The sequence below is a fragment of the Oncorhynchus mykiss genome, chromosome 24 (genome assembly GCF_057628025.1).
Source record: "Oncorhynchus mykiss isolate SJ-2025 chromosome 24, ASM5762802v1, whole genome shotgun sequence".
Classification (NCBI taxonomy): domain Eukaryota; kingdom Metazoa; phylum Chordata; class Actinopteri; order Salmoniformes; family Salmonidae; genus Oncorhynchus; species Oncorhynchus mykiss.
In genome coordinates this window covers 11434024-11459591 of record NC_143045.1, presented here as the reverse complement: position 1 = coordinate 11459591, position 25568 = coordinate 11434024, and the positions used below count along the sequence as shown (strand labels likewise).

General features: G+C 46.2%; 1 protein-coding gene across 5 annotated transcripts in view; it reads left to right on the top strand.

Moving 5' to 3' along the window:
• Window positions 1-25568, top strand: part of LOC110503722 (MAP/microtubule affinity-regulating kinase 4) — a 68777-nt gene that overhangs the window by 16865 nt on the left and 26344 nt on the right. For all 5 annotated transcript variants that reach the window (XM_021582208.3, XM_021582205.3, XM_021582206.3 and 2 more), the window contains exons 2-5: window positions 5935-6132; window positions 6719-6772; window positions 23099-23147; window positions 23716-23781. In XM_021582208.3, coding sequence (XP_021437883.1) covers window positions 5935-6132; window positions 6719-6772; window positions 23099-23147; window positions 23716-23781 — 367 coding nt within the window. The remainder of the gene's footprint in view (window positions 1-5934; window positions 6133-6718; window positions 6773-23098; window positions 23148-23715; window positions 23782-25568) is intronic.

The window sequence follows — 25568 nt, the reverse complement described above, 5'->3', positions numbered from 1 at the left end:
TATGAAACTAAGCGAGGTCCTGTACACAATCAAGAATGTTTGGGTCTTCAGCAGAAGGTCAGATAGGTATTTGGCTCCTGTGTGGGTCTATGACCAGAGCACAATTGGAAAAGCTAAGCGATATGGTAGGCTTACAGTGTTAGGCCAGTCTAGTGAAAGCAGTTTGTTATGTTCTGGTTTCACACGTTGCACACTGTAGTAAAATTTACTTTCCTATTGAAGACTAATGGCCCTGTTTCTCTGAGCCAGTGCTCCTGTGTTCTTGCTGGTGTTTAGGCTGTTTCATATGGCAGTGCCGTATAGATGAACTGTATAGGCTGTGCAGTGCACTGTAAGTGGCTTTGGATAAGGGCATCAGTTAAATTCATTTCAGGCTTCTAAGATACATCGATTAGAGAACCTGACTTAGAACTCGTGTGTGTTTGGTTTGTGTGTCGTATGTGTGTGAAACCAGAGAGCCATGGCGCCCTGTTTCTGTGTCCACTAGAGGATGAGAGAAAGAGAGAGGGATATCCGACACAGGAAGAAATAAAGTAACATAAATAAGCAGTAGTGCTTGCTGGTAGAGTTCAGTTCCCTCCTTTCATCTGCCTTTGTTGATGTGTGTTTGTGTGCACTAGCACATGCCTATGAGTGTGGGGGATTATTAGACCTGTTGCAATGATACAAATTAACTTCAAAGGAAGGAGGGAGTCTGTCCTGTCACTCTTAATTAATGGGTGAAATGACAGTGAGTGCAACTCCCCAAACCTGTTACTAATACAACATGACCAGATTTGTATCTGTTATTCGCTTAGTTTGTATACAGGCTTAATCCTATGAGAGATGGAAGATTTCCTGCTTTGAAAGCGAGATATACTCTCTCTGTCTGTTTGTGTAAGGCCATTTTGTTCTAGAACATATTTGTTGAAGAAGTACTGAACGAGAAAGCTTCAGGCACTCTTAGAGGCAGATTGTTAAGTTACTCAAGTTTGACCCGCATTCTCTTTTGCTCTTCATACAAATACCTTTAGGAAAGACTTCTCACCTCTTCAGTTGCTGAGATATACTTAGGATTGAATGATCCTGATGATAGCTTTAGGGAAAGGAAAGGGGGGAGAAGTCAGTTAGTCAGTTGTACGACTGAATGCATTCAACTGAAATGTGTCTTCCACATGTAATTTTTTTTAACCTTTTATTTAACTAGGCAAGTCAGTTAAGAACAAATCTTATTTTCAATGACGGCCTAGGAACAGTGGGTTAACTGCCTGTTCAGGGGCAGAACGACAGATTTGTACCTTGTCAGCTCGGGGGTTTGAACTTGCAACCTTTCAGTTACTAGTCCAACGCTCTAACCACTAGGCTCCCCTGCCGCCCTGCCTGCCGCATTTAACCCAACCGCTCTGAATCAGAGAGGTGCGGGTGGCTGCCATAATCGACATCCATATTTTCGGTTCTTCTAACATTGTATTGGTTAGGTTCCAAGCCCTGAGGGGATGGACCTTTCCTGCTGTAGTGTTCTTTGCCATAAGCATATGGTCTTTACATTTCAAGGTTTTGTTTGACACAAAGGTGAGACTTGTGCTGTGAACCACACTGGCTGCAGTGGCTGTGTCTCTAGTGTTCTGAAGCCATTATCCCCAGTCGCTTCTCAGCTGTGTTGCTCATGGTTTTGGTAAAAACCCCAGTGGTAGTTTACCGACTGGACTGACTGAGGAGAGTTCATTCAATCATGAGTCATGCTGTTGAATTCACTGGCAGGCAGCTGAGCAGACTGTCTGGGACTCCCAAAGAATAGATAGAATAGATAGATATGTTAGGTCGTTGCTGTAAACTAATCTGCCCCCAACCAACACAACAGGATTTGCCAAAAGTTCAGTAAACGCTCTGGATTAACAGCAAAGCAAGTTTTATGTGAAAATGTACTGAAATGTAACTGCTGTAGAGCTAAAAATTATTGAAGAGGATTGATACTGGCAGAAGAAACTACAGTTTACCAGCTCAGAGTCTGACCTCTGCACGCATAGCAAAATATCTGTCCAAATGTAGCTAGTAGCTTGGTGCAAATGAATAAAGTAGCCTAATGTTGGTTCTATTGGGATAATATGTTTTGGACGCTGTCTTATTCACACTCTGTTTTTTAACCAAGCTGGATTTCCATGTCAACCAGTCCAGGAAACACTGCTCAGCAGTGTATGACATGTGACAGTGTGGCATGTCACGTGCTCTTCAGGACAGTAAGACGCTGGCTACGGTCACAACTTCCAGTTAGATGGGTGCTAGCTAGGCTATATATCAGACATTTATGAACAGAGACATTCCAACTATCCACATATGTACAAGGGACATAGATTTTGTAACACTTCCTATACCATCATATTGAGATTCTACTCTATGGACATATCCAGCCTGAAAAACTGTCATCACAGGCACAGAGAGGAAGTCTGAGGGGAGGTTATGGGGGGCATTGTGTAAGGACGGCATGTTGAAACCCTGACCCATCCTCAACCCATAGCACAGCCTCCTATTGTTTTGCCGCTCACCAGTCATGTGATCCGATGCAAAGATAGACACAAACCGCCCCCAGGCACTGTCCAGCCTTACTCAGACAGAAGTGGTTCACATTTGTCTACAATGGTAGAGATTGCCATGTAGCCTATTAGAATTACTTAAATAGGTTAGCAATCATGCTAACTTATGCTACAGGCTTTTATTGGCCTGAATACATAACTTGTAGGTTGCCATACAGAACTAGTATTTCAGGGATGGCCTCACCCAGTGATGCACAGGAAACTGAGTGTGCCTCCAGGCTGCCATTACATGACTGGGTCATGACAACTTTCCTCTTTAGGAGGTGTAGCCTTGACCCTGAAATTCTCTCTCTGTTTACCAGCTCTGTACTTCCTTTATTTCATTTATTTATTTAACCAGGAAAATCAGTTAAGAACAAATTCCTATTTACAATGATGGCCTAGGAACAGTGGGTTGAGCCTTGTTCAGGGGCAGAATGACAGATTTTTACCTTGTCAGCTCGGGGATTCGATCTAGCAATCTTTCGGTTACTGGCCTAATGCTCTAACCACTTGGCTACCTGCCACCCCTTTAGAAGAAGATGGTGGAGTGGGAGAATGGCATACTTGTTGGGTGTACTGGTGTTATCATATCACACCTCCTGTTGTAGTTATAGTTGCGTGCTATGACATAACCTGTATCTCTTTCTCTCTAGTTGACTATGACTAATTATGGTTTGATCCAGCAGGACCTTCCATTTATTTCAGCTGGTTGAATGTTATTTTGTGGAACATTTGCGATTCTATGCATTCCCTATTGTTTACACTCAAACGGATACAATCTCTCACACTTGATTATTCTGGCTTTCACCCTCCAGGGTTTTCATGGCCCACACAGAACATTGTTGTTGCAACAAACAAGTAAAAATCACATGCATATAGTCACTTGTTTTTTCATGTTCATGTTTTTATTGTTGTGGTGTTCAGTTTCACCTCCAAGACCTGTCTGTGACAATGCTCTGTTGAACTGCTACAACACACATTCATGTCTCTCTAGTCTTGCCCCCCAGTCTGTCTATGTATGTATCAGCGACTTCATCTCGTACCCAGCCCTCTGCCCTCAGACGTCATCCCACTATCTGAATACATTGACGTGGCAATTGGATGGAGAGAGAGAATCGATGGGCTCTCCTTGAAAGGGTCAAATGGAAAAGGGTGGGAAGAGAAGAGAACCCAGATTGTGAGGTTGGCTGAAAATTAGAGAAAGATAGCAACACTAGACACAAGGGGATCGGGGTCGGGTGTGGAAAGGAGAGGGAGACTAATTGATTTGTTTTGTGGGAGGGGGATATGAAGGGGAGGGGCTAACTGAGGGCTTGTCACACCCAGTGAGATGGGGATGCAGGCGGGACATAGGGGCTCGGTCGGAGGCGATGCCCAATAGGAGCTCTCCTCTTTCCTGTGGGAGCGAACGAGCGAGGGACACGACATGGGAACAGGTGGATGAGAGGAGTGATAAACCGGACTGCGGCAGGGCGGGGGAGGGTGGGAGAGAGAGAGGGATGGGGAGGGGGTGAAAGGGCTCTGCCAAGAGTAGTCTGATGCAGCACCAAATGCTCTGTTTCACCTGATGTGCTGATCTGGGGTTAAGGCTTATATGCATTGCACATTTATGATAGTATACTGTGTGTACGTGTGTGTGTGCGCGCATGTGTGTTGGTGTCTCTGCGCATGTGTTTTAAAGAAAGACTGTCTCAGTCAGGCAGCGGGATCTTTCCTGGGAGTTAGGGTGCACTATTCTGTCTGAAGGTTCTACAGTATGCTTTATTATACAGTATGCCTTCCCTGTGCTAGCCTACACATGGCTGTGGTCTGAAGCTGGGAACTGGTTGTGCTTAGGGCTACTGATGAGATCATCTGTCTTTTCAATCCTACCGTCTATCTCTCTGGGTGCATTCGAATAGGCATTTGAGGCTAGAAGTTTTTGACAGGTTGCAAGGAAAACCGCTTTCAAATGTATTGAACAAGGGAACGACGATCTATCAGTCCTTACCTACCTTCTTTAGCCAAGGATGTAGAGGCTGCGTTGTTGATTAATGTCGTCATAACTCCGCCTAAGTATAATAACGTGGTTTGACAGTTGAAACTAATTTCGGGGCGTTCTCTGAAGCATTGGCTTAACACGATTTAAATACCACAAAATCATCATTATCTTCAATGTAGTGAGTTCCTCAATAAATATGGATAAATAAATCCTTAAAATGTTACTTCATTCATGCTTTAGTGAGATCGGAGTGGTGAGGATGGTTAGATTCATTCAAACGCTATCCCCTTTCCTCAGCGACTTTTCCTCCCCTCTTTACCTTGAACACTGTGATCTTTTCAAATAAGGTCAAGGTAAAGTCACCAGGAAAGGAAAAAAGGCCATATCTTAGAAACCACCATCTCTCCTGCCCTGTTCCATAAGGGGCCCCACATTTCCCTTCCCTCACCACACCTCGCCTAAATTATTCAGTTGATTAAAAATAGTTTTACCTCGTCCCTCCACTTCTCCCTTCTCTCCTCTCTCTCTTTTTCTTCATGCTCCTGCATTGGCACTGTATCATAAGGTCATTATTGATACTACGTTGGAAAGTGTAATTTCTCTCAAACGACTCTGTTACTTCAGGAACACCATGCTGTGACTCTTATCCAAACTATTCTCTAAACGTCGTTAGGGATTTGAAATGATTCAACCAAATGTTGTCATAGATTGTGTTATCCAAACTCTCCGTTTACGCTTTGTTGACTTGGAACATGCTGCGATGGGTAACCCATCGAGCCAAGGCACCGTGTAGGAGGAATGTTGAGCCGCTATGTCGCGTTGGCGTGCAAACGCAGCTAACTGTACGCTACAGTGTGGTGTCGGGCATTCCAGAGCAGATCGATTAGGAGATGCTGAGTTGCACCATGCCACCCGTTTTTATTTTATGACCTCAGAGGAGCATGCATGTGAAGAATGCCAGCAATGTGGAGTGGAATGAGATTAGCTGCCTCCCTTGGCTTCCATAGGCCTCATGAGCCACTGCTAACCGTGTTAATGTGTTAGCCTGTTAGCTAGCTTGGCACTGCTCAGTATTTACTGTCAGCCCAATAGCTTACTCTAATAGCATTAACAGGTTTTTCACAACAGACCTTGATGAATTACTCATGGCCACTCAACACTCGACATTAACAATTCCATTCCACAAAGCCCTCTATAAATGTTGGCTTTGGTAGTTTCAGACGTGTAGACATTTGGGGGTTCTAGTTCACCAGTATTTCTTAGCTGATGTCTGCTTAAATCGTTTGTATGTGTTCTAGAATCATCTATTGGCAGAGAATGTGATTTCACACCATTGATGTCAAGATGCGATGCAGCTAGATGATTTTGAATTTTGTTTATGACCCCTTTCTCTTTCCCCAGCATACCTCTCTCTCGACGAGCCGCTCGGAGAAGAGCACTGGTTGGTCGAGCAGATCACTCGGAGCACGATGTCGGAACTCTATCGCCTCGTGTTCGGACGAGCAGCCGCACATCGGCAACTACCGTCTGCTCAAGACCATCGGCAAGGGCAACTTCGCCAAGGTCAAGCTGGCCAGGCATATCTTGACGGGCAAAGAGGTGAGACTGGACTGGGCTGGTGGTGTGGATGGGCTAGACTGAGAGGGGAGGCTGGGGTAGAGAAGTGGGTACTTGACTGAAGAATGGGGTTTGGCTGGTAGGAATAGTGCACACGGCCAATGAGGTTTGTAATAGGCCATTTGACAGGTTGGTTGTGGTGAGAGCATGGAACATGTGGGAGGGATGGATGGTAGTTGTAGTTTCAGAGAAACTTATGGAAAGAACAAGACTGGGTTTGTTCTTCTAGTCTGTAATGACTTTTAAGGCCTGTGTAGTTGTAAACATAATGTAACGTTAGCCCATAAAGCCCACATTTTTAGGTGCGTAATTCCACAGGGTTGTTAAAAGTTAAACCAATGACATGGAATGGGATCATGTGGAGAGCAGTGTGTAGTGAACCATATACATTTACAGTCCTAGTCTCACTCACACTTTGACCGAGACAAACCACGCTGTTAAGCCACTTTTGGGGCCTTATAGCTTGTTGGTTTGTTTTAGAGTTTGAGCTTTGGGATCTATTAAAATCAAAACATATGTCACTGTTTTGATTTTACTGATTGTAATGATTTGTCTCTCAACGTTTCAGGTTGCAATAAAGATCATTGACAAAAATCAGCTCAACCCGACCAGCCTACAGAAGGTGAGTGCTGTTGTGTGCATGTCATGAGAAACGGTTTGGAGAATAAAAGTCTTGTCTGGAAACGAGGCTGAAAAAGCATGCGACGTCACACAGTTTTACAAGACACAAACAGCATCAAGAAGCATCAAGAGAACCATAATCTTCATGTCATTTGAGATTGTGATGGTTAGGAGAAGAATTTATCAGCTTGAATGCAACCTTCCTAACGTCATGGTTTTTGTTTCAATATTGACTATATTATGCTGACCTGCACTCTGTCTGCGCTCTCTCCCTACACAGCTGATAACTCGCTCAACACCTAGGCTAGTATCTAGGCTAAACAACTAGGTTAAAATCAATATACTGTGACAGGAAGTAGACTCCTGTGTACTTGTTTTGGTGGACATTTGGCCAGTGAGATGGTGTGAGGATTCAATGGCCTAACTTTTGACCTCGTTCTGAGTTCTACTGGTCTAGGAGGCGTATAGTTTATGGGATGTTTTGATGGTTTTGCTGCGGTCCCTGAGGTCCAGAATCCTTGGGGTGTTCCTACCCCATCTGAAGTTGAAATTTAAAATGGTTATGGCTATGGTTAGGGTAAGACAGGGTTTCCCAAATTCAGTCCTCGGAACCCCAAGGGGTGCACATTTTGGTTTTTGACCTCACACTATACAGCTGATTAAAATAATCAACTAATCATCAAGCTTTGATCATTTGAATCAGCTGTGTAGTGTTAGGGCAAAAACTAAAACGTGCACCCCATGGGGACCCGAGGACCGAGTTTGGGAAACACTGGGGTAGGGGTCAGGGTTAGGGTCATGGTTTAGGGTAGGGACTTCCCAAGGATCCCAAATAACATTAACCATTTTGCTGCAAACATACCAGTGATTTCAAGGCCATTTAAAGGGGAAATTGTTGAGTTTCTCCCATTCTCTGCAGATCCTCTCAAGCTCTGTCAGGTTGCATGGGGAGCGTCACTACACAGCTATTTTCAGGTCTCTCCAGAGATGTTCAATCATGTTCAAGTCTGGGCTCTGGTGGCCACTCAAGGACATTCAGAGACTTGTCCCAAAACCACTCCTCTATTGTCTTGGCTGTGTGCTTAGGGTCGTTGTTCTATTGGAAGGTGAACCTTCGCCCCAGTCTGAGGTCCTGAGCACTGGAGCAGATTTTCATCAAGGATCTCTTTGTACTTTGCTCCATTCATCTTTCCCTCGATCCTGATTAGTCTCCCAGTCCCTGCCGCTGAAAACCATCCCCACAGTATGATGCTGCCACCACCATGCTTCACCGTAGGGATGGTGCCAGGTTTCCTCCAGACATGACGATTGGCATTCAGGCCAAAGAGTTCAATCTTGGTTTCATCAGACCAGATAATCTTGTTTCTCATGGTCTGAGAGTTCTTTAGGTGTCTTTTGGCAAACTCCAAGTGGGCTGTCATGTCACTTTTACTGAGGAGTGGCTTCCGTCTGACCACTAAAAGCCCGACTGGTGGAGTGCTGTAGAGATGGTTGTCCTTCTGGAGGGTTCTCCCATCTCCACAGAGGAACTCTGGAGCTCTGTCAGAGTGACCATCGGGTTGTTGGTCACCTGCCTGATCAAGGCCCTTCTCCCCCGATTGCTCAGTTTGGCCGAACGTCCACCTCTAGGAAGAGTCTTGGTAGTTCCAAACTTTTTCCATTTAACGATTTAAGAATGGAGGAGGCCACTGTGTTCTTGGGGACCTTTAATGCTGCAGAAATCTTTTGGTACTCTTCCCCAGATCTGTGTTTCGACACAATCCTGTCTCTCAGCTCTATTGACAATTCCTTCAATCTCATGGCTTGGTTTTAGCTCTGACATGCACTGTCAACTGTGGGACCTTATATAGACAGGTGTGTGCCTTTCCAAATCATGTCCAGTCAATTGAATTTACCACAGGTGGACTTCAATTAAGTTGTAGAAACATCTAAAGGATGATCAATGGAAACAGGGCGCACCTGAGCTCAATTTTGAGCCTCATAGCAAAGGGTCTGAATACTTATGTAAATAAGGTATTTGTGTTTTTTTTATTTTTAATACATTTGCAAACATTTCTAAAAACCTGTTTTCGCTTTGTCATTATGGGGTATTGTGTATATATTAATGAGGGGAATAAATTATTAAATCAATTTTAGAATAAGGCTGTAACGTAACAAACTGTGGAAAAAGTCAAGGGGTCTGAATACTTTCTGAATGCACTGTATATGGTAACTTTCTTAGATATACAGGATAAAGTTGATCATTTCATAACGAGGACAGCAATGACATGTGCGAGGCGCACTGCATGGCCGAAGAGGAGATCACTCCATTAAAAACTTCCAAAAGGTCAAAACTATTTGATTTTTAATTGTGGGTGAAATCCAAAGATGTGCTATATTTTTATTGGCTATGTCATAGCTAATTTATAAACAGTAAATATTGATACATTACTAGCTCAAACACTTAACCTCAAAAATGGCAAGTTCATTAGTGGGTGATGGTGATTTCAGAACCAAAAAACTGTCTACATTGCCCCCCATAATCTGGTAGTGGGGTGGTAGAATCCTGGTCTCCTTTATGGCTCTGCTCAGGTGCCTACATAGTACATACACCATAGACACCCATCATTTACACACCACATACAAACGTTCTCTCATCGCACTGAATCGTTTCAAACTAAAACATGTCGTTCCTGTATCATATCGGAGTCCATCTAGATATGTATCGAATCGTCTTGAAAGGGAAATGTGCACACCCATATAATCCATAGTTCTGTTTTCTCTAAACAGCCATTACAAACTTCAGCTAACTTCAGCCACCACTAGCTACAAATCAATGGGAATGATGGGGGCAATGATTTTGGAACATTGACAACTATGCAATGATAATGTTCCTGTCCATATGAGAGAGAACTGTAGGAAGGTGCTGCTGTATCATGTGTTGCCCCTCAGTGGAACTCTATTTAAGCATGGAGCGATGCACATAACTGTCCAGTGTGGTCAGAGTTCATGGGCAGACAGAGCCTATGTATAGATACATTGCATAGCATAGCTGTAATAACGTTAGTATGCTGGCCCGACTTCATATGACTGTAGTACGCTTTCTTCAGACAAAACCAATGGAGGACAGAGACATGTATTGAATTGTGTATGACTGTCCCTCCTCATTTTGAGGCAATTGAACAGCAGGCTTGAGCTTGGTTTGACCACACATACACAGGCTTATTCCCATTGTGCGTCCCTTTACACTATATAGGGAATAGGGTACCATTTGAGACGCAACCCCAGTCACCCATCATAATCAACCCCAGTCACATGTCATAATCAACCCCAGTCACCCGTCATAATCAACCCCAGTCACCCGTCATAATCAACCCCAGTCACCTGTCATAATCAACCCGTCACCCATCATAATCAACCCCAGTCACCCATCATAATCATCCCCAGTCACCCGTCATAATCAACCCCAGTCACCCGTCATAATCAACCCCAGTCCCCCGTCATAATCAACCCCAGTCACCCGTCATAATCAACCCCAGTCCCCCGTCATAATCAACCCCAGTCACCTGTCATAATCAACCTCAGTCACCCGTCATAATCAACCCCAGTCACCCGTCATAATCAACCCCAGTCCCCGTCATAATCAACCCCAGTCACCCGTCATAATCAACCCCAGTCACCCGTCATAATCAACCCCAGTCACCCGTCATAATCAACCCCAGTCCCCCGTCATAATCAACCCCAGTCACCCGTCATAATCAACCCCAGTCACCCGTCATAATCAACCCCAGTCCCCCGTCATAATCAACCCCAGTCCCCCGTCATAATCAACCCCAGTCACCCGTCATAATCAACCCCAGTCACCCGTCATAATCAACCCCAGTCACCTGTCATAATCAACCCCAGTCACCCGTCATAATCAACCTCAGTCTCCCGTCATAATCAACCTCAGTCTCCCGTCATAATCAACCTCAGTCTCCCATCATAATCAACCTCAGTCTCCCATCATAATCAACCTCAGTCTCCCATCATAATCAACCTCAGTCTCCCATCATAATCATCCTCAGTCTCCCATCATAATCAACCCCAGTCTCCCATCATAATCAACCCCAGTCACCCGTCATAATCAACCTCAGTCTCCCATCATAATCAACCCCAGTCCCCCGTCATAATCAACCCCAGTCCCCCGTCATAATCAACCTCAGTCTCCCGTCATAATCAACCCCAGTCCCCCGTCATAATCAACCCCAGTCACCCGTCATAATCAACCCCAGTCCCCCGTCATAATCAACCCCAGTCCCCCGTCATAATCAACCCCAGTCACCCGTCATAATCAACCCCAGTCACCTGTCATAATCAACCCCAGTCACCCGTCATAATCAACCCCAGTCACCCGTCATAATCAACCTCAGTCTCCCGTCATAATCAACCCCAGTCCCCTGTCATAATCAACCCCAGTCACCCGTCATAATCAACCCCAGTCCCCCGTCATAATCAACCCCAGTCCCCCGTCATAATCAACCCCAGTCCCCCGTCATAATCAACCCCAGTCCCCCGTCATAATCAACCCCAGTCACCCGTCATAATCAACCCCAGTCACCCGTCTCATAATCAACCCCAGTCACCCGTCTCATAATCAACCCCAGTCACCTGTCTCATAATCAACCCCAGTCACCCGTCTCATAATCAACCCCAGTCACCTGTCTCATAATCACTCAACTTACTACTGAGAGGGTCCATACATGCTGAATGGATCCTCTAGAGACCGCTGTAGGCTTTGTATGAGCATGGCAACGCATTCATGCCTCCAATGTGAGAATTGATGCAGATGACATCACACTCATGCTTCAATGTTGCTAGGCGAACATGTTTTGATCAACCATCTTGTCACAGGCATCTGACGAGGTGATCTGTGTCCGGTGCACATATTTGTATCAAAGCGTCATCTGCTGACCAAACTTTAGTCTCGTTGTCAGCATAACAGGATCAGGCTCTTACTTAGGACAATTAAATCAATATAAAACACGCTGCTATCGATTGTGGCTCTGTTTAAGGTATTATTTGTCTGCCGCGGATAAAGATATGGCTGGCACCAGCCACTGCAAATTATACTGTTCACAATTAGTTAGCTACTATTGCTTTGCAGACATCCTGTAAAGTAAAAATATTCGTAGACCTTTTGTTATTGCTTGCAAGAAACTCCCATCACAAGTTTGAAGTGAAGTGGCCACCATAGAGTTAAAGGGGCAATCTCGATTGGTACATCCATTTTGGACTTTGAAAGTAATTATATAGCCATTGATTCTTGGAGAATATGACTTATAAATGCCCACTGTTCCAGGCTGCATCCCGAATGGCATCCTATTCCCTATATAGTGCACAACTTTTGCCTAGAGCGCTATGAGCCTACATAGAGAGTAGAGTGCCATTAACGATGCAACCCTAGTGTTGAGTGGTTTCCTAGTGGGGACTGGGGATGGATGCCGGGAGGGAGGGGAACGGGGGTGGTTTGTGATCTCTGCATGCAGAGGTTCGCTGGTGGATGGATACTGCTGCAGTAGCGCAACGGGCAGACGGTTGTCCTGTCAGCACTATTCTCCTCCCATTCAGGACACACTAGACCAGAGCACCAGGTGACTCTCTCTCTTTCGATCTCTCTCTCTCTCTCTCTCTCCACACTGTGTCCCTCCCCTCCCCTCCCTATCCTGCTCTGTTTTGTATTGCAACATTCCCCTCTCCCACCCTGTCTTTTTCTCGCCCTCCCTCTCTTACCCCACTCTCTGACCTCCTCTCCCTTTCTATATGTCACCTAACCCACTTTATTTCCAGTTTCTGTCTATCTTTCCCTCCCTCCCTTCTCTCATCACCTCTCTTCAGGCACTGCAGAGTAACCACAGATGTACTCTCTGGTGTTTCTCTGGAGGCTGGACCCCCCACAGTAGCTAGAGGGACACACCCAAGCGGTGGCAGGTGATTTAAGGGCCCAGGCTCCGCCCCCCACCAGCCAACTGCACTGCTGCAGAACACTTGGGGTAATCTGGCTGCAGTCTGCAGGCTTTAATATGACAGTGACAGCAGGGCTGTAGCAGCAATGCTCCATGTTGGCCCACCGCCCCCCAAAGTCACTCAGTCTCCCTCTAATCCCATTAGGGGCTGCATGGGGATCGCCAGCAGCTGATACACACTGAGCAGGACAGACACTTGCACCCATCCTAAAACAACTGCCTGATGTATCTGAAACACCCCCAACCACTTACTAACCCCATGCCTAAACCCATGCCTATCTATTTCATACCCCTAAATACTACCTCCCACCACCTATGTCTCCTTCCTAATCCACCCCTCACTCTACCTCCCACTCATTCCCAGTCCCAACCTCTGATCTATTCCACACTAGGCCCTTTAACTTTAAACCCTGTCTCTGTCATCCTTCACGTCACTTCTGTCCCTCACACCTCACCCACCCTACAGCCTCTCTGTACCCCCTATTCCCCTCATCTTCCACCTCTCTCTCTGATCTGGATGTTGTCACGATTTTCTCAAGCTTCGTCACTGTCAAGAGTGTGCATAAGTCTGCCTGTGAGAGCCTATGTGAGAGTCTCTGTGTGTGTTGGGTGTAATCCTTCACCATGTAGGGCCCCTTCAAAAGAGTCTGATGCTACATTGCGGGGGGGGGGGGGGGGGGGGTTATCCCTCTATCAGGCCTCTTCAGCCAGGAGCAGCATTCCAGACAGGCAAACAATGGGGACAGCCGAACCCAGAGGAGGTGGGGTCTTCCAGGGGGCCAGGGCACTGGAGCTGGGATCCTGAGAAAGCAAGCAACCATGAGATGAGGCAGAACCAAAGAGCACAGACCGTGTGTGTGTGTGTGCGTGCACGCGTTGGTGTGTGTGTGTGTATGTTCTCGAGAAAGGGATAAGGACGCTGCCTGACAGTATGTTTGTTTATCAGTGGGTAGTGTGTATCATTAAGATATTAAAGGAATTAATACAGAGGGGGCAGGATATTTTCCCACACTGTTGAAGGATGATGGGAAAAGTGGTTTTCATTCTGTTCATGCAGGGGTCAGAATATGTGCAGTAATCCAGTTTCTGAGTTGCTGCCTATAAGTGTGTTCCAAATGGAACCCTATTCTCTATATAAACTCAGCAAAAAAAATAAATGTCCTCTAACTGTCAACAGCGTTTATTTTCAACAAACTTAACATGTGCAAGTATTTTTATGAAAATAACAAGATTCAACAACTGAGACATAAACTGAACAAGTTCCACAGACATGTGACTAATAGAAATGGAATAATGTGTCCCTGAACAAAGGAGGGGTCAAAATCAAAAGTAACAGTCAGTATCTGGTGTGGCCACCAGCTGCATTAAGTACTGCAGTGCATCTCCTGCTCATGGACTGCACCAGATTTGCCAGTTCTTGCTGTGAGATGTTACCCCACTCTTCCACCAAGGCACCTGCAAGTTCCCTGACATTTCTGGGGGGAATGGCCCAAGCCCTCACCCTCCAATCCAACAGGTCCCAGACGTGCTCAATGGGATTGAGATCCGGGCTCTTCGCTGGCCATGGCAGAACACTGACATTCCTGTCTTGCAGGAAATCACCCACAGAATGAGCAGTATGGCTGGTGGCATTGTCATGTTGGAGGGTCATGTCAGGATGAGCCTGCAGGAAGGGTACCATATGAGGAAGGAGGATGTCTTCCCTGTAACGCACAGCGTTGAGATTGCCTGCAATGACAACAAGCTCAGTTTGATGATGCTGTGACACACCGCCCCAGACCATGACGGACCCTCCACCTCCAAATCGCTCCCGCTCCAGAGTACAGGCCTCGGTGTAACGCTCATTCCTTCGTCGATAAATGCGAATCCGATCATCACCCCTGGTGAGACAAAACCGCGACTCGTCAGTGAAGAGCACTTTTTGCTAGTCCTGTCTGGTCCAGCGACGGTGGGTTTGTGCCCATAGGCGACGTTGTTGCCGGTGATGTCTGGTGAGGACCTGTCTTACAACAGGCCTACAAGCCCTCAGTCCAGCCTCTCTCAGCCTATATCGGACGGTCTGAGCACTGATGGAGGGATTGTGCATTCTTAGTGTAACTCTTCGTGTAACTGTCCCGCAGGTGTGATGTTTTGATGTACCGACCCTGTGTAGGTGTTGTGGTCTGCCATGTGGTCTGCCACTGTGAGGACGATCAGCTGTCCATCCTGTCTCCCTGTAGCGCTGTCCCAGGCGTCTTACAGTACGGACATTCCAATTTATTGCCCTGACCACATCTGCAGTCCTCATTTCTCCTTGCAGCATGCCTAAGGCTTGTTCATGCAGATGAGCAGGGACCCTGGGCATCTTTCTTTTGGTGTTTTTCAGAGTCAGTAGAAAGGCCTCTTTTAGTGTCCTACGTTTTCATAACTTAATTGCCTACTGTCTGTAAGCTGTTAGTGTCTTAACGACCGTTCCACAACTGCATGTTCATTAATTGTTTATGCTTCATTGAACAAGCATGGGAAACAGTGTTTAAACCCTTTACAATGAAGATCTGTGAAGTTGTTTGGATTTGTATGAATTATCTTTGAAAGACAGGGTCCTGAAAAAGGGAGGTTTCTTTTTTTGCTGAGTTTAGTACACTACTTTAGACCAGAGCCCTATTCCCTATATATTACACTACTTTAGACCAGAGCTCTATTCCCTATATAGTACACTACTTTAGACCAGAGCTCTATTCTGTATATAGTGCACTACTTTTGACCAGAGCCCTATGGGAATAGGGTGCCATTTTGGGAGGCAGACATGGACTGTTTTGTCTTCTCTCTTTGGGATCTAATGACTGTTGTTGCTACCCTTTACAGGAAACAATTTAAGCCTGTTGCTGTAGTTCTGGATAGGCATGTGACTTGGATGTGCTTTATTGCTTCTTGCCAAACAGTAAAGGTTGTACTACCTCATGCTCTGTGTAGATTTGACTCTGTCAGCTTCTCAGTGTCAACAGTTACATGATAGGACATTCAATCCTAACCTATGGTCAAACAAACATGAGGTGAATTCCTGAAATAAACTATTGTTTATTATTACTGTCCATGAATCATTCAAACACTTGAAGGTATATTGTAGCTGAGGCTTGAATTATGCTATACCAATTTGGCCACAAACAGTCGCCAGTGTGTGTTTGAACTTTGAACCCAATCTACCCTCATGCATTTGGGTGCTACACAGGGCAAACTCAATCCGGGTGGAAGCACCTGTAGTCCTGGCCCCTGGGGACGCCTCACCTGAGCCCTGGCCACTGAGGCTGCCCCTGCTGGGGCCATCTGTCTGCCCCCCGTGGTAGATCTCAGCACTGGTTTTAGATCGGCTTGTAACGAGGAAGCTCCGGGTCTGCTCCTCATCACCATGGTCTCTGTTGAGGGGCCATGTTGACAACAGCCGTTGCCTTGAAACGCCCTGATCCACCATGTCCAACATGAAAGGGCTCCTTCTGCATGATCACACCCCCTTTCCCAGAGGAGCAACCTGGGTCCCACAGGGACATGAAGGGGGGATGGGGTTGGGGTGTATGGGGAGAGAGAGTTAGGGCAGGGAGGGAGGGGTATTCTGTTGGTTAGGTTGGGGGGGGGGGGGGGTTAGGGGCAGTGTAGGCAGTGGCACTTGCATCAGATGTTATCGTTATGCAGGGAGGGAGGGAGCAGTCATTCATGGGCAATGGCTTGCTTGGCCCTTGGCGTGGATAGATGTCTCTTTCAGAGATAGAGCAGGTTATTCAGTGGCTCTGCTGAGTCGTTTGAGAGGGGAGCCTGTGAGTTCCGTTTACCTCTCGCTCTCTCTCTCTCGTTGTCTCTCTCTCTGGTCACGTGACAGTGTGGTCAGGGGGATGAGGGGTGTGCTTGTGTGTGACTGTGCGTGCGTAATGTGGTTGTGTAAAGTGTCTGTGTGTGGGTAAAGCGAGTGTATATGTGTGTGTCCTATGCAGGCATATTTTTCCTGTGTGTGAGTGCAACTATGCGTGGGATTGTTCAGGCCAGAGCTCGGACACAAGGCCTGGATTAACTGGTCAGAGTGAGGCACGCAGACAAAAACACTGCCTTGTGTTCAACAACTGCCTGTGTCCACCGCTGACTGACCCAACGGTAACCTCGACCCACAATAACACACAGAGAGTACGAGAGAGAGAGGCAACTTAGTAAGCTGCTTTGTGCAAATCCCCATGCAAAACAGAGGAGAAAAACCAGAGGGAGCTCAGAGGTTGATTAATTCTGCCCTTTTGTGCTCTCTGTGCTTTCTGCTTCAGAGCGAGATTGGCTTCCGGTGTGATGTACAGGGTGAGAGGGATGTGCAGGGATGAGACGGGGAGAGAGGGTGGAGGAGGGAGGGAGGACTGCATTAGACAGATGCACACTGTGGATGGGCTGTCCGTTCCCTTGGCCAGTCATGTGCTGAGGGTGGCAGGCAATGCAGGGCATGGTTGGGCAGCGGTGGGGTGGAGAAGCTCCCCTGGGAAGACACTTGCCTGGGGGTGAGACTAGGACTATAGAGTCTGACATGGGTTGGCATGGCAACAGTGACGTTAGGCCAAGGGAATGGACCAGGAAGTCATTTATGGGCGTGTGAGAGAGAGGGAGAAAGTGGTAGATAGAAGGGAGGGGGATATGACGGAAGAGAAAAAGATTAAGGAGGTGGCGGGAGAGGAGAGGAGAGACGGGCTTATCTGATTATTTTTCTTTAGAGCTCAGGTGAACAGCTGATGCGCTCTGCTCTCCTCAATTCAATTACAGACAGTCTCAAGGGATGTGTGTTTGATTTGGATTGTATGTTCACGCATGGAGCTGCATCATGTCACTGATGTGTGTTTGTGGACACTGAATGTATACTTGTGTACTCTATGTGGCACTCACAGTAGCCCTGGTCCACATTAGCCACATTACTATGTGACATGTCTGCTTCACACAGGCTGATTGTCTCAGTGTGTCTGTACGGGACGGGACACATGTACACCATCAGATTTATGGTTGCGTCCAGCTGCCCTGCACTTTGGCATTGGAAAAATGTATAACAAGGGAAGCTGTGAGTCCTATTTTCTGCCTTTAAATTGTTTTTCAAGAACTAGGTTTCTCTGTACAGTGTTTAATCTCACTAGCCTATATCCTACAGTCATGTATCACTAGCCTATATATCCTACAGTCATGTATCACTAGCCTATATATCCTACAGTCATGTATCACTAGCCTATATCCTACAGTCATGTATCACTAGCCTATATCCTACAGTCATGTATCACTAGCCTATATCCTACAGTCATGTATCACTAGCCTATATCCTACAGTCATGTATCACTAGCCTATATATCCTACAGTCATGTATCACTAGCCTATATCCTACAGTCATATATCACTAGCCTATATCCTACAGTCAAATATCACTAGCCTATATACCCTACAGTCATATATCACTAGCCTATATCCTACAGTCATATATCACTAGCCTATATATCCTACAGTCATGTATCACTAGCCCATATATCACTAGCCTATATATTCTACAGTCATATATCACTAGCCTATATACCCTACAGTCATATATCACTAGCCTATATCCTACAGTCATATATCACTAGCCTATATATCCTACAGTCATGTATCACTAGCCCATATATCACTAGCCTATATATTCTACAGTCATATATCACTAGCCTATATATCCTACAGTCATATATCACTAGCCTATATCCTACAGTCATATATCACTAGCCTATATCCTACAGTCATGTATCACTAGCCTATAGTCCATAGTATATTTGCATTCAGTGAAGGTGTTATGGATACAAATGCGCAAGACATTAGTACAACAACACTAAACTAGCCCTCTTCTTGAGGTTGTACTTGGTGAACAAAAATAGGACTGTGGACACCGCCTGCTTCAACATCATGTGGCCCAGTGACAAACCGATCAATATCTTGTGTTGCATCACATACTCTGTTTTTCTGTAAGCATGTCTCCATACTGGTCTAGGTAGGTCATTTTAAAGTGCAACAGCACGAAAGGGAGAGCGGGGCTATTGTTCTAACGATGGGCGTTATATGGAGTCCGACCATGCTGCAGGTTGGGTAATCCATCACCTCATTACTACATCCTCCATGTATTATTACATGACTACCAGGAAGTAGACAGTCATGCTTGGTAGAACTTTCCCCTTGTAAGTAACACCACAAACAAGCAAAAGAAAAACATAATCATCATCTATGTTCATGTTTTTGACTTATCCCCCCTGGCCATATCCCCAGATATTTTTTGGGTCTGAACTGAGAAACACTGGCTGTTTTGAAAGCGCTTCACCTCAGTAGGTATGCTTATGTGCTCCAACGGGCCAAAAACTATGCCTCTGTCTAGCTACATGGGAGTGTGTGCGTGTGCGTGTGTGTGCAATTTAAATCATTGAACCCACCTTACCAGCCCGGCTCCGTTCTGTTTATTTGAGAAATTAGTCATTTGCTTGCACAGTCCCTGAGGCATACACATTTGAATCATTCTCAGTTTCCTTCTCTCTGTTTCCCTCTGTCCTCAAGGCAATCCAAAATATACAGTGCCTTGCGAAAGTATTCGGCCCCCTTGAACTTTGTGACCTTTTGCCACATTTCAGGCTTCAACCATAAAGATTTAAAACTGTATTTTTTTGTGAAGAATCAACAACAAGTGGGACACAATCGTGAAGTGGAACAACATTTATTGGATATTTCAAACTTTTTTAACAAATCAAAAACTGAAAAATTGGGCGTGCAAAATTATTCAGCCCCCTTAAGTTAATACTTTGTAGCGCCACCTTTTGCTGCGATTACAGCTGTAAGTCGCTTGGGGTATGTCTCTATCAGTTTTGCACATCGAGAGACTGACATTTTTTCCCATTCCTCCTTGCAAAACAGCTCGAGCTCAGTGAGGTTGGATGGAGAGCATTTGTGAACAGCAGTTTTCAGTTCTTTCCACAGATTCCCGATTGGATTCAGGTCTGGACTTTGACTTGGCCATTCTAACACCTGGATATGTTTATTTTTGAAACATTCCATTGTAGATTTTGCTTTATGTTTTGGATCATTGTCTTGTTGGAAGACAAATCTCTGTCCCAGTCTCAGGTCTTTTGCAGACTCCATCAGGTTTTCTTCCAGAATGGTCCTGTATTTGGCTCCATCCATCTTCCCATCAATTTTAACCATCTTCCCTGTCCCTGCTGAAGAAAAGCAGGCCCAAACCATGATGCTGCCACCACCATGTTTGACAGTGGGGATGGTGTGTTCAGCTGTGTTGCTTTTACGCCAAACATAACATTTTGCATTGTTGCCAAAAAGTTCAATTTTGGTTTCATCTGACCAGAGCACCTTCTTCCACATGTTTGGTGTGTCTCCCAGGTGGCTTGTGGCAAACTTTAAACAACACTTTTTATGGATATCTTTAAGAAATGGCTTTCTTCTTGCCACTCTTCCATAAAGGCCAGATTTGTGCAATTTACGACTGATTGTTGTCCTATGGACAGAGTCTCCCACCTCAGCTGTAGATCTCTGCATTTCATCCAGAGTGATCATGGGCCTCTTGGCTGCATCTCTGATCAGTCTTCTCCTTGTATGAGCTGAAAGTTTAGAGGGACGGCCAGGTCTTGGTAGATTTGCAGTGGTCTGATACTCCTTCCATTTCAATATTATCGCTTGCACAGTGCTCCTTGGGATGTTTAAAGCTTGGGAAATCTTTTTGTATCCAAATCCGGCTTTAAACTTCTTCACAACAGTATCTCAGACCTGCCTGGTGTGTTCCTTGTTCTTCATGATGCTGTCTGCGCTTTTGACGGACCTCTGAGACTATCACAGTGTAGGTGCATTTATACGGAGACTTGATTACACACAGGTGGATTGTATTTATCATCATTAACAACATTGGATCATTCAGAGATCCTCACTGAACTTCTGGAGAGAGTTTGCTGCACTGAAAGTAAAGGGGCTGAATAATTTTGCACGCCCAATTTTTCAGTTTTTGATTTGTTAAAAAAGTTTGAAATATCCAATAAATGTCGTTCCACTTCATGATTGTGTCCCACTTGTTGTTGATTCTTCACAAAAAAATACAGATTTATATCTTTATGTTTGAAGCCTGAAATGTGGCAAAAGGTCGCAAAGTTCAAGGGGGCCGAATACTTTCGCAAGGCACTGTATATATCATCCTCACAACTTTACTCTTGCCACTTCCGTGTACAGATATCTTGTTTGAAAGCTGCCGCAGAAGGCCAGAATCACGGGGTAGAGCATAGGGAGGCTGAGAGAGAGGGGTGGGGTGGCTGAGAGAGAGGGGTGGCGGAGGCTGAGAGAGAGGGGTGGGGTGGCTGAGAGAGAGGGGTGGCGGAGGCTGAGAGAGAGGGGTGGCTGAGAGAGAGGGGTGGGGTGGCTGAGAGAGAGGGGTGGGGTGGCTGAGAGAGAGGGGTGGGGTGGCTGAGAGAGAGGGGTGGGGTGGCTGAGAGAGAGGGGTGGCTGAGAGAGAGGGGTGGGGTGGCTGAGAGAGAGGGGTGGGGTGGCTAAGAGAGAGGGGTGGGGTGGCTGAGAGAGAGGGGTGGCGGAGGCTGAGAGAGAGGGGTGGGGTGGCTGAGAGAGAGGGGTGGCGGAGGCTGAGAGAGAGGGGTGGGGTGGCTGAGAGAGAGGGGTGGGGTGGCTGAGAGAGAGGGGTGGGGTAGCTGAGAGAGAGGGGTGGGGAGGCTGAGAGAGAGGGGTGGGGTGGCTGAGAGAGAGGGGTGGGGTGGCTGAGAGCGAGAGGTGGGGAGGCTGAGAGAGAGGGGTGAGGTGGCTGAGAGAGGGGTGAGGTGGCTGAGAGAGAGGGGTGGGGAGCCTGAGAGAGAGCGGTGGGGAGGCTGAGAGAGAGGGGTGGGGGTGGCTGAGAGAGAGGGGTGGGGTGGCTGAGAGAGAGGGGTGGGGAGGCTGAGAGAGAGGGGGGTGGGGAGGCTGAGAGAGAGGGGTGGGGTGGCTGAGAGAGAGGGGTGGGGAGGCTGAGAGAGAGGGGTGGGGTGGCTGAGAGAGAGGTGGGGTGGCTGAGAGAGAGAGGTGGGGTGGCTGAGAGAGAGGGGTGGGGTGGCTGAGAGAGAGAGGTGGGGTGGCTGAGAGAGAGGGGTGGGGGAGGCTGAGAGAGGCATGGGGTGGGGGTGGCTGAGAGAGAGGCATGGGGTGGGAGGGGCTGAGAGAGAGTTATGGGGTGTTGGTGGCTGAGACAGGGGTGGGAGGGGGGGCTCCAGAGAGAGAGTGAAAGAGAGAGGGACAGACGGGTGAGACGCAGCTCCCTGGGTGACGCTCAGTGTTTTGTAAGAATGGGTTTGAACTTCTAAGGAAGCTGGACACCTTCTCACACAACCATCAGCACATTCCATCCATTGTGTGTGTTTCTTTCTCTATCCTTCCTGTCTTTCTCCCTTTCTCTCCTTCCTTCTCTTGCTTTTGCTCACTCATACATTGTGAAATCTAACTTTGTGTTTGCCTCTATTTCTGTCTTCATTGAAGTATTCCCCTTTCCACAAACCCAGCCCTTGTAACACAGTCTCTCACGGATACCCTTTTACCTGGTCAGAGCAAGCTGATGCCTCGTCACCCAGTCTCACCATATACAGTTCAAAGAGAGCACTCTGTGGGCTGGTGCACACATACACTATAATTATCCCCAAGATGCTTGAATGTATGCCGTCAGCGCTCCCTGTTTCCCCACTTTCAGTAGATGTCACAACCAGGAAAGGAGGCTTATGAATGTGTTCGAGGGAGGGCCGTGTGTGTGTGTCAAATTGTGGGCGTGCGACAGTGTGTAAATACGATTGTGTGTCACCTCATAACCACAAGACGTTGAATCACACACAGCAGCGACAGACAGTGCCCGTGCCGCACCACCGTTGCAGCGACTATGTGATCTGGGGCCCCCACTATTTCTAGAAAGAGAAGAGGCTAAAAGCAGCGGCACCTCCATGATGGATGAGGGAGCCCTGTGGGGAGAGAGGCTCTGCCCAGGGGGAGAGGCACTCTGTCTAGTCAGGCTGTCCCTGGAGTGGTCCACTCTCTAATTAGCAGGAAGCCAGCTAGTGTTGGAGGGGGAGGTGCGTCCATTTTCCCGACAAGCAGCTGAGCTTATTTATGAATGAATAAATGAGTGACGGGTGGAGGCGGGCTAACCTCCTCCTATCCGCCTGTCTGATGTTCAGTTCTTATATTATGAATCGGGAATTTTGATCACCCCCCACTTTCATGCCTATCTTCGCATGCGCTATATATATCAGTGTGGCTGTGAAGACTTGAATAATGAAATAACATTATTTTAACTCGCTTCTTTCTTCTCTATATCTTTCCACCAGCTCTTCAGAGAGGTACGCATCATGAAAGGCCTCAACCACCCAAATATCGGTAAGTGCCTCGGCTATACTAATCTCCCCAGCTTCCAGGTTGTAGTGCTGCAGGGCATACCCGACCCCAGAACATCATCAGCCTAACACCCATCCTCACGCAATGTTCCCATTCACTGTCAATACAGCTGCTGAGCAGGAGTCAAGACGTGTGATATGGATAATAGTCCCCCACTGAGCTGAAAATGATCCTCCTTTCCAGGGGGGTACAGTCTAACTGAGGGACGCCCAGACCCCCTCGCGCTGCCCCTGTAATGGCTAGAGGCTGTATCCCAAATAGCACCATATTCCCTATGGGCCCTGGTCAAACATAGTGCACAATAAAGGCAATAGGGTGTAGTCGCTCATATACAGCCAGGACAAGTAGACTTCCTCCATGTATTTATAATGCACACGGTCACATTTAATACTGCATGCAGCTGAAACATAAACTGCCGTACTATACTGTTGTGCATTTACGGCACATCTCCCTGCTCTAAGGAGCACACAGTAAATCACTTTGTGCAACTGTGTGTGTTGTTTGTCTGTGCCACTATACTGAGGTGTCTATGTATGTTTGTGTGTTACAGTGCAGCTGTTTGAGGTGATCGAGACGGAGAATACACTCTATCTGATAATGGAGTACGCCAGTGGGGGTGAGCAGAGTACCTCCCCTCAATCCCTACACGCTCCTCCATTTCTCTCTCATCTCTTTTCTCTCCACCCTTCCCTCACGCTTTCCCAGTACCGCTGACCCATCGATTGTCCTCTGACCGCCCTCCTCCCTCCCTCTGAACTCTCCTTTTCTCTCCCCTTCCTTCACTTTCTGTCTATTCTTCTCTTTGCTTGTGTCCCCTCCCTTTTCTAATCCCCACTCTGCTTGTTTGTCAATTTTTCCTCCCATTCTGTTTCTTGCCAAATAAGGAACTAATAGCCAAGCATGTGCCCCCTCCTGATCTCAACCTCGCTGCTTTTCTCCCAGTGGACGTGTCCTCTAGCATGAAGCATGTACTATACAAAAACACAACACACACTCATGCATTCATTAATTCAGTCACTCTCTCTCTTTCAACTCTCTCACACCACCACCATATATTCCCAGACACATGCATGGGTCACAGACATGTAGACATGCCCATGCAAAGTCAACCATTAGGCCAGGGATCACTGAGATGAATGAGGCCCTATAGGCTAAATGATGAAGATACTGATCCCAGATCAGGCTCAATTTAATAATACATCTCACTGATGATACTACTGCTGCGTATGCACTCCATTTGGCTTAGGGGGCGCCGTAATACTATGGCTGACCCTGTAAAACAACACATTTCACTGTACCTATCCGGTGTATGTGACAATAAAGCATTTATATATATATATATCTATATATTTTTATATATATATATATATATATATATATATTTGTTTTATATTCTCTCTTCATATTCTTACATTACAATTTATTTTCACTCACTCACTTAATGTGTACATCATAGAAATACAATATAATTATATTATAGAACTCTAATGAATACACTATATATATATATTAGTGGTGCGCGGGTCAGTTGTCTGTTCAACCACCCGCAATACCTAGTAACCCATCTGCAAACCATGTGGTAACCCATTTACCAAGTGGTAAAGTGAAAATCTGAGGCCCGACCCTAACCCGCTAATATAGAAAATCTGCTGTGCAGTCAGAGATGGTGGAGGTATTTTTGGGGGGAGCAGGCCTTTTTCGATAGGCCTATATCTCTGCTTATAATTTCCAACATTTTGGCCGGCTATTTGTTAGTCGACTTTGAACTTCTTCTACAATTAGAAAAATGCAGCTTCTCTTCTGTCATGACTTGTTGCCCTGGAAGACTAAGTGAACCCTGCTCACCAGAATGACGTAGTTGATATTGGTAAAATGTTCCCCTTCATCGCTGCTTCTCTCGCCGGGGAGAAAATGCAATAAATACATTTGTGGAAAAGGGAAAGATTTTCTATGCAAAATTTCCCAATGATGTCAGTTTAACCGGTTTTAAGAAAATGTAAGAACATTTCGACCCGACATGTTTCTGATAAGATTTCAGTTCGGCTTGGATGCATATTTTTATGTGGTTGAAATAGGCTTCTATCAGCTTTTATGATGCTGATAAATATAGTACCTCTACAGACCCTAACCGCGCATTCATTCTCTCAAGATGCTGAAAGACAGAAATAATATTACAGAGTCAAAATCTACATTTGGTGTATAATTTTACTGCAAGAAATGCTTAATTTTGCAAGCCTTAGTGTTATATTGGGCTATGTGAGAGGTTATAGACCTACAGTCCAGGTTTCAGACTACTATTCCGTTTAACCCATCTGAACAGTAGTTCCCTTGATGGGCCATTTGGAAGTCCCCTTCTTGTGACTGTCGAATTTGTATAGCGCCTCACAATCATCACACATAACA